A 9,777-nucleotide genomic window follows, 5' to 3' on the forward strand; every position below is an offset into this window, starting at 1 on the left:
ATATATATATATATATATATATATATATATATATATATATATTGCCTACTATAGGGCACAATAAGTAAATGTATTGTGACTATAGGGCTACCCAATTTGTTAGAGTTATATTAACAATACATGTAAGTGAAGTTTCATAACAATTCGAGCAAATTAATTTTATCAAGTATAGTACGTAGATATACAGACATTTTTATATTGAGTATAAATCGATAACTAACCTTTATGAATTAAAAGGGCAGTTCATTGATTCGAGTTTGATTATTGACAAATTCACTTTCACAAGTTAATATGATACTCGTTAATTACTCGTATTATACTCGATAATATAAACTACACAATAATAATGTTAATTTATTTGCTTAATAAAGCAATCAAATGTAATATTATATCAATTGGATAAACTTAAACTCAACTAATACATCATGACCAATATTAATATACTTTTAGTGATTTTTAAGGAATAATTAAAATTAACACACAACCAGAAAATTTAGAAAATTTATTTTTTTCTCAGATAAGCACCGTAAAACTAAAACGGAACCTATAATTATGAGTAATACGTATTGATATACTATAATACTATATATTGTAAAAATGTTTTATATTATTATTTAACTGTATGGGCAACATAATATTTGAAACAAATTTTTCAAACATTTTAATGTTAGTCTCAGTGCCATACTTCCTTGTTGAGTACGATAATTCTCTAGTGATTTAAAACATGCACAAAAAAATACACGAGAAATAAGAGGAATAATTCTGCCCATTTTTAACTTAAAGTACACTTAAATTTAAGAAATGTAATCGTTAAAAGTAAAACTATTTATTTTTTAAAATTTTAAATATTTATTCAATTCAAAAAAACTAAGCAAGCTACAAAATTAAGTTCATGACGGTTTTTACTTATTTATTAGAAAAAAAAAAATAACCAGTTGGTTTTGTTATTTATTGAACAAAAAACTACAGTGATATATTATAAAAATGATATTATATATAAATATATATTGTATTTTACAGGCTAAGTAGACTATCATCTATTTTATAATATATATTTCTTACTTTTGATGGACAGTACATTCCATGTAATTGTAAGTTGCCAGATGTTTATTAAATTTATCAGTTCAGATAGGGAAATATATATTAAAAAAGTTTTTGTTTTATTCACTACTTGTTTGTATACCTAATCTTATTAATAGTATTACGTATTACGTACTTATTTAGGTTTAGTTTTTAAATCTTTAAATATTGCTCTTACTTTAATTTGTACACGGAACAAACTTTTACAAGACACTATATTATTTATGACTCCATACTACACAAATATTTGTAGTATTAAAAACTCATAAACAAATTAATTTGACAAGTCGATAACCCCTTTTTTCATTTTGTGGATTAAATAATCTTGACACGGCGATAATTGAAAATATAATATCGAGAATTTAATATAAGTATGTGTATCTTAAATACAAACAAAAACAATAAACAACTATAATTTTCCTGGAACTTATTATTATAGTTCTGTAATCTGTAGTATTATTTTATAAAATACATTAGCAACGTAAGTCGATAAAATAATACGTACTAAAATGATTGTAAACATTGTATTATCTCATTTAATGTTGCTAGTTTATCCAATAGCAATTTGTTTTTCATTTTATTTTTACAGTTATAGTTATAATAACCGATTTACTATGATCAAAGTGCAATGCCTTACAAAATGCCATTTGAATAAGTCTGCTAAAATATCAACCAAATTATATATAGACCGACTATAATGATATGTATCAAAATGCCAGATAACCTACATTAATCTTTATAGTATTTATGTAAATAATAAATCAGTTAAAATATTATTTTATAAACAAGTAGTTCAGTAATTTCAATGATATAAGTGCCTCTCAATATCGAGAAAGTTATTTAAAATAATTTAAACAAGGTTTAAGATGAAAAGTTTGATAACTAGTATACATTGTAAGCCAGCACAGAGTAAGATGATGCTGAGTAAGCAGCTGGAATAGAATAGGCCAATCTGTAGGCTGGATATGAGGCACGTCTTGTAACCGTGGTTAAATTCTGTGATTTTCTTGACTTAGGTGTTGAAACCATTTTAGTCATTGGCGGTATATTCGACGACGCAGTTTAAACCGTCGGCTTCCAAAAGTCAGTATGGTCATTTAACGTTACCTACTGTGTCCGTCGCTATAGTTAAATTGGTTTATAAAAGAGTGTAGGTATTTTACGCTATTTTTATAGGAGTGAAGGAGTGCATGCTCTAGGGCATGTAAGTATGGTTTTCCGGGTAAGGTTGGGCGGTGTATTAGGTGAGAGTGGTGACCTCACAGGTAGCAAAAATAATCATCTACAATAAAAGCGTTAAAATAAAAAAATCAAAACTAAACATGCTTTAAGATTAACGTTTTTAATGCAAATATATATACGTATATAATATACCTATATTATTTAAAAATAAGTAAGTGTACAACCATAAATAGAAATTTTGTATTTATTTATTTTTGTGTGTGTGTGTGTTTGGTTTTATTAAGATTTAGAACTGATATCTCTTCACTATTGATTTTTTATATTTATGTTCATGTTCATTTAAATTTAATTTCTCTTAAAAACTGAATGTCCACACATATTATTATGTAAAAATATAAGAACCAGTTGAATAATATTATCAATTATTTTTGTATCTTAAACAATTTTAAATTTACCACACCCTTTTGCTGAATACTTCTTTCCAATGAAGTAATAAATATAGCAATTTTCTGTAATTTAGCAAGACATTATAGAAGTATTACAGATGCAAGAACAGATTATTATACGGATATATACTAGGATAATATTAATACAATATAAGCATATCTATCGTGATTAGAAAACTATAAATGTTGGAATTATAAGATACTTTTGATGTTCGAATATCATGATGTATATATTTATGATAAACATATTACACGCGTATATTATACCAACGTTTAAAATTTTTAATTTATATACTGTTAAAAAAAAAAAAAAAAATAATAAAATATTAACTCAATATCTACAACGAATATCAATATATTTATGATAATAAATATACTAAATAAATAATGTATTTGTAAGATCTATGAACTTGATTAATGTGTTGTTAATTGTTTTGAATTAATATTATCTTTATTTTCGTTTGATTTGTTTATATTTTACAAAAAAATTTAAAAAAAATATATAATTTACATCCATTAATAAAAATGAGCAATTTGATAAAACTATCGATTGATCAATACCTAATGTATAATTTTTTTTTTTAATATTTCCTTGAAAATAAATTTAATATGATAATTTTAAGTATGTTTTTTTTATACTCTACAATTATCTAAATGATTTTGAAACTGACCTCTAAAATTTCTGCAATGAATGTACAATACATATAAACTTAATTAAACAAATTTTATTTTTTTCATCCCTAGATATATGAAATTGATGTAAAATAAAAATTTTTATTATTGAAAAGCCATTACAATAATTCTTTATTACTTCATTGAGAATGTTGAAATAATAAAAATATAAATAACGCCCTTTCGTTATGTTTAGTTTATAGATTACTTATTTTATTTATTAATTTGATGTATTCATCGTGGTGCCTTTCTATTATTCTATTATTTAAGTTTGTTTTAAATACATTATGCGGTTATGCGTATTTTGAATTAAATGTATATGATTAAAATAATTATTTCATTATTTTTATTGATGATTTTTAATTGTTTAAAAATAATTTTAACCAAATCTTTTAGAAATAAATTTTACAAGTTAAGTAAATAAACGTGTAAAACATTCAAATCAAGTAATAAAATACATTTTATTGAGAAATGGAATACATGTTTTAGGTTGTAATTTAATACGTTAACGAAAAATGATAAAAAAAAAAAAAAAAATGAAATTGGTTATATAGATACATTTTTATTCGATTGGTTTGACATCGTGTTATTAAATTATCGTATATTTAAGTAGTATTACGATAGAATAAATTAATATGTGATTAAACTTTTTTATAATCCATTTTAACTTACTAATAGTATTTTTTTTATTGACAAGTAAGTAGATAGTAGATAAACATGACATTATAATGTACCCTTTAAAAAGAGTCTAACCCCACCATTTTGGTATATTTTCAGAATAAATGTAAAATATCATACTTGAAAATATAAATTTTCAAATAAGTAGGAGAGTTCAAAATGTATTAATATTATCATTAGACTGCAAAGCATAATTGATTTAGAGGGCGGTAGCCGCAAAAGTGTTTAAAAAAAAAAAAATACTATATATTTAATAGTACATTATGTACAACCAGTTCCAATCAGACTTAATTAGCATTCGTCTAATTAATAATAATTATGAAGTGTAACTGGAAGGGAAGTAACCAATACATTAGTTTTGTATAAATAGGGATAATCAATAGTGGTTTGCTATCAGTTTCAGTTCACAGAACCAAGCAAACACAGCACAGTTCAAAAAAATAAAATAAAAATAACCAAACAACAAAAATGGCAGTTAAGGTATTTAGATTTTATTTGATAATAATGAACCAAATTTATATTTCGAGCTGGACCACTCGAATCGCTAGCAGTCCACAGTTTTTTACTCAAATATAATTTTTTTTTTTTTTTTAATTTTAACCAATACCTACTATTTTTCAGATGATCATTTTCGCAGCCTGCGTGGCCACCGCACTCGCTGAATACGCCGCACCGGCTTACCCGGCACATCACGCTTACGCTTACGCCCCGGAGCACTCGTACGCCCCGGCCCCGTACAGCTTCGAGTACAGCGTAAACGACCCACACTCATACGACGTCAAGAGCCAATCCGAACACAGCGACGGACACGGCAACGTCAAGGGATCGTACAGCCTTTTGGAAGCCGACGGTTCCACCCGCGTCGTCGAATACACCGCCGACCACAGCGGTTTCAACGCCGAAGTTAAGAAAATCGAAGGATACAGCCACGGCTACAGCGCCCCAGCTTACAAATCTGCCCCGGCCTACAAGCCCGCATACGCTGCACACTCTTACGCCGCCCCAGCTTACTCTCATATTGCCCCAGCTCACTCGTACGCCGCCCCAACTCACTCGTACGCCGCCCCAGCTCACTCGTACGCTGCCCCATCTTACTCGTACGCCACCCCAGCTTACTCTCACGCCGTCCCAGCTTACTCTTACGCCGCTCCAGCTTACTCTTACGCCGCTCCAGCTCACTCTTACTCGGCCCCGGCTTACAAACCAGTTGCATACAAGGCATATTAATTTGTTTTTTTTTCAATGACTTCAAGTTTTTATAATGAACTGTACTTCGTATCATATAAATCAGCTTTTCTGTTATATTAATATCTGATCATTTCAAAATCATTGAGTTGTTGAGTTTATAATAAAACATTGGAATCATAAAATGTATTTATTTTTATTTTTTTTACAAAACTAGCACCTTCTTAATTCCTTAATCCTTTCACAATCTGATAATAATACACACACACACACATATATATATATATATATATATATATATAAATAATATAATATGAGTCATGAATCATGGCCTAGGTATAAAATATAATTATTTATTCATATAATTATGTGTAAAATCAGCCATGAATAATGTTTATATACAATGAGTAATTTTAGTTATAATTTAGATTACGTTTATATTTAGTAGTTTTTATCAAATTCCTAAATATCCTTAAATTTTTGGAATTTCATTGATTGGATCACAACTAGAGCTATTAACACTTATTTATAATTATTTTAAATTATATTTTTTTATAAAATTGAATTCATTATATTTTATAATTTAATCATTCTGATCATGTTGTGTGTAGTTAAGTGCATATATTATTCCATATATTTTGTGTTGGAAAGGTTTGCTTATTATTTTTTTTTTTTTTTTTTTTAATTTATAAGTATTCTTTATTAGAATTACAAAAAAACATAATAGCGTAAAATTACTTACGTTTAAATGGGCGTTTAAATATTCAAACAATACATTAAATACTCATACTTTATTAAGGACTTATCCTTCAGTAATACTTTATATTTCGTTCTCATTCAAAAAAATAATAATTATAAAACTTGAAACATAGCTTAGTCATAAAATACATTAAAATTTGTTTTATGCATTTGTCTTCAAAATATTTTGACTAATTTTAAGATACTTATACCATGAACACATTTTTACTGTTTGACCGAATGCTGTGTTTTCATATTCTTAATAACAATGGTCAATAATGTGAGATTTAGTATTGTAATTATTTTTTATATAGAATAAATGATAATTAAAAGAAATACATTTAACATACTCTACTAATAATAAAAAATAGATACTTATTGTCAAATTTATAAATTACAAAATACCCTGTAACATATAAGTTACCAGAGGTTTTCGTTTTACAGAATCGTATTTTGTATGCACTAATTTATCATTGTATTCAAGTTTATCAAATTCTTTTAACCAATTTCCTCAATTACGCCGTACATTCAAAACCTATTATACTGTAGATCGATTTCCCGAATTTTTAATTACAATAGGTTACATTGTAATAACGCATGTCAAAAAGTTTGATCAGGATATATAGACTGCAGACAACCCGGTTCACTTCACACGCTCTATAGTACAAACTATATTTTATTACTTTTTGAAAACAACACTTAATTTTAATTAAAAACTATATTGACTAGAATTTAATTAATTAATCTGATGTTTGAGAAAAACAATTTATTATTTTAAAACATAAAATCTTAATACACCAGATTATCTAATACATATATATATTATTTTATTAAGTTAAATTTAAAATAGATCTCATCAAAAATACAATGACTGAAAACATAGCCCGCTCTAAAATAATCGAGAATTCGCTCTATCGTATATTTAATTTTAAGTTTAATTGTTCACTAAATATATGTAAATGAATAATTTCGATAAATTTAAATTTATTGATAACCAACGTAAACGAAAAATGATTCCAAGCGACGGCAAAATATCAGCTTCTATTTCCAACGATATTTTTAAATTAATTTATTATTTATAATATTAGAAATTTATTTTTCTTTAAATATACAATATGATGATATTGTATAATGTAGATATAATGAATAGGTTCATCTTAAAATAGTTTTAGATTAATGTAAATAAAAAATGAATTACTTGTATAAAATAATTATTTATGCGATGGTATAGTTTTAAGTCCCTATTGTTGAAAATTTTAAAAATAATAATATATTATTAAATAAAATTGTTTTTATTTTGTTTAAAATATATTTAATACAGTAAATTTATCACCAATGTAAATTTCAATTTACAATCAAAGGTTAATGCCTGTACATTCTTATAAAATAATTACAACTTCAAATGCTTATAAAAAATGTGTGACTAACTTTATGTTAAATTTTAAAGTTTTTTTTTCATAAACATTGTACTATACATTAATTGAAAAAATAATATAAATATTAAAATATCAATAAATAATAAAAAATAGGTAGTTCAAAATTTTATAGTTTTTAGAAAATATTAATATGTATACTTATATTTTGTGAAATAATTAGGTCTTCAAAATAAATTATTTTTCAATCAAACAACAATTAAACACAATTTAACTTATTGAAAACTGGTTAGGAGTTAATATGTACTTTTTTTATATTTTTATCTCTCCTCTCTCATCAGTTAAAAAGTGAACAAAAATTCAAGTACAGGCACTTAAAAGGAAAATTATGAGATTGTGCTAGAATTAGTCATATGAGACTAACACGTGAATTTTTGATGACTAGAAATGACTCTCCAGTATGCCAACCGTGTTGCATTACGCTAATAACTAATTACATTTTCGAGAAATACAAACAACACAGCGAACAAAAAGCAATTCATCTAATTTACGAAAGTTTAGGATTAAATTCATTAAATGAAAAAAAAAAAAAACTATAAAATTCTTTAACCAATACAAAATATTTGATTTACTATAGCCAAATGTTATATAAAAAAATGTTATTATTATAATATTACTATATTACAATATTTAAATCACACACAAAAAAAAATTCATATTATTCTAAAGATATACTTTATTTTATCTATACGTTTTTAAGTATAAATTATGTTTTAAATACATTAGGTCAGCATTTACATAACTCTAATAGTTAAAACTATTTATTTTTACCAATGTATAGCTAATAGCCTAATGGCCAAACCAAAATAAGATCTATAAAATATAAATAGAAAAAAATTGTTAAAAATATAACTATAGTTGTAATTTGAATTTAAACCAATTAAAAATATTTCGGAGATATTTTATTTCACATATTTTTGAATAAAGTAGAATTAAAATTCTAATTCAATTTTGAGTAAAATCATTTATACTTAACGTCTTGAAAAATAGAGTGTTGGACTTGATATGTGAATTCTTAATTTATTATAACTAATATGAGTAATAAGTGTATTGAAATAGTTATTAGGTTAGTAATCAATGAGTGATACTGGCATTGAACGATTGAATAAGAAGTAAATCATTCTAAAATAATTAGCTTTGCGGTATATTTCCAAAATTACTAATTTAATTTTAGGTTTGAAAATAGTTTATAAAAATATGAAAATCCTTCAGCATCTCAATGAAACGATAAAATGTTGTGTATTTATGTCAGTCCAAATTATTGGAAAGGAATATTTAACCAAATACGGTAACAAAATTAGTCTTAAACGAGCAAAAATATTAAATAATAATTATATAAATTTTTTGTAACCGGTTATAACATAACATAATGACACGGCTTCACAAAATTAAATTTTTTGGTGGGGAGACAATTAAAACTTTCCGTTAACATAAATACAGAGAATCACTGGTCAGTTGGTATCAGTTTCCATCCACAGGTACAAGATCACACATCACAGTACCAAATCAAAAAAAAAAAAAAAAACATCAAAAATGGCCGTCAAGGTATTGAGATTTCGTTCAAAACCTAAACATAGAGTCTTTTTCGATTTTGATATTGTGATCGTTGTTTTTTTTTAAACAAACGATTCGAAATTCGTTAGGTTAGTGTTGTGTCAAATATTTAAACATTTTTTTTTATGTTTTCAGATGATCGTTTTCGCAGCCTGCGTGGCCACCGCACTCGCTGAATACGCCGCACCGGCTTACCCAGCACACCACGCTTACGCCCCCGAACACTCGTACGCCCCGACCCCGTACAACTTCGAGTACAGCGTAAACGACCCACACACCTACGACGTCAAGAGCCAATCCGAACACAGCGACGGACACGGCAACGTCAAAGGATCGTACAGCCTTTTGGAAGCCGACGGTTCCACCCGCGTCGTCGAATACACCGCCGACCACAGCGGTTTCAACGCCGAAGTTAAGAAAATCGAAGGATACAGCCACGGCTACAGCGCCCCAGCTTACAAATCTGCCCCGGCCTACAAGCCCGCATACGCTGCACACTCTTACGCCGCCCCAGCTCACTCTTACGCCGCCCCATCTTACTCTCACGCTGCCCCAGCATACTCTCACGCCGCCCCGGCTTACTCACACGCCACCCCAGCTCACTCCTACGCTGCCCCAGCTCACTCTTACGCTGCCCCAGCTCACTCTTACGCTGCCCCAGCATACTCTCACGCCGCCCCAGCTTACTCTCACGCCGCCCCAGCTCACTCCTACGCTGCCCCAGCATACTCTCATGCTGCCCCAGCATACTCTCACGCTGCCCCAGCTTACTCTCACGCCGCCCCAGCTTACTCTCACGCCGCCCCAGC

At 27.8% G+C, this 9,777-nt stretch overlaps 2 protein-coding genes across 2 annotated transcripts in view; one reads left to right on the top strand and one right to left on the bottom strand.

Annotated features, from left to right (window-relative positions):
* Positions 1 to 9,777, bottom strand: part of LOC112594070 (Kv channel-interacting protein 2-like) — a 276,882-nt gene that overhangs the window by 262,694 nt on the left and 4,411 nt on the right. The window lies entirely within an intron of this gene.
* Positions 4,451 to 9,777, top strand: part of LOC112593993 (DNA-directed RNA polymerase II subunit RPB1-like) — a 6,377-nt gene continuing 1,050 nt past the window's right edge. Inside the window, exons 1-4 of the mRNA XM_025338582.1 lie at positions 4,451 to 4,538; positions 4,680 to 5,276; positions 8,855 to 8,959; positions 9,104 to 9,775. Of these exons, the coding sequence (XP_025194367.1) occupies positions 4,527 to 4,538; positions 4,680 to 5,276; positions 8,855 to 8,959; positions 9,104 to 9,775 (1,386 nt within the window). The 5' untranslated portion in view covers positions 4,451 to 4,526. The remainder of the gene's footprint in view (positions 4,539 to 4,679; positions 5,277 to 8,854; positions 8,960 to 9,103; positions 9,776 to 9,777) is intronic.

The sequence above is a fragment of the Melanaphis sacchari genome, unplaced genomic scaffold, assembly GCF_002803265.2.
Source record: "Melanaphis sacchari strain LSU unplaced genomic scaffold, SCAv2.0 Contig21_pilon_pilon, whole genome shotgun sequence".
In the NCBI taxonomy this organism is placed as follows: Eukaryota; Metazoa; Arthropoda; class Insecta; order Hemiptera; family Aphididae; genus Melanaphis; species Melanaphis sacchari.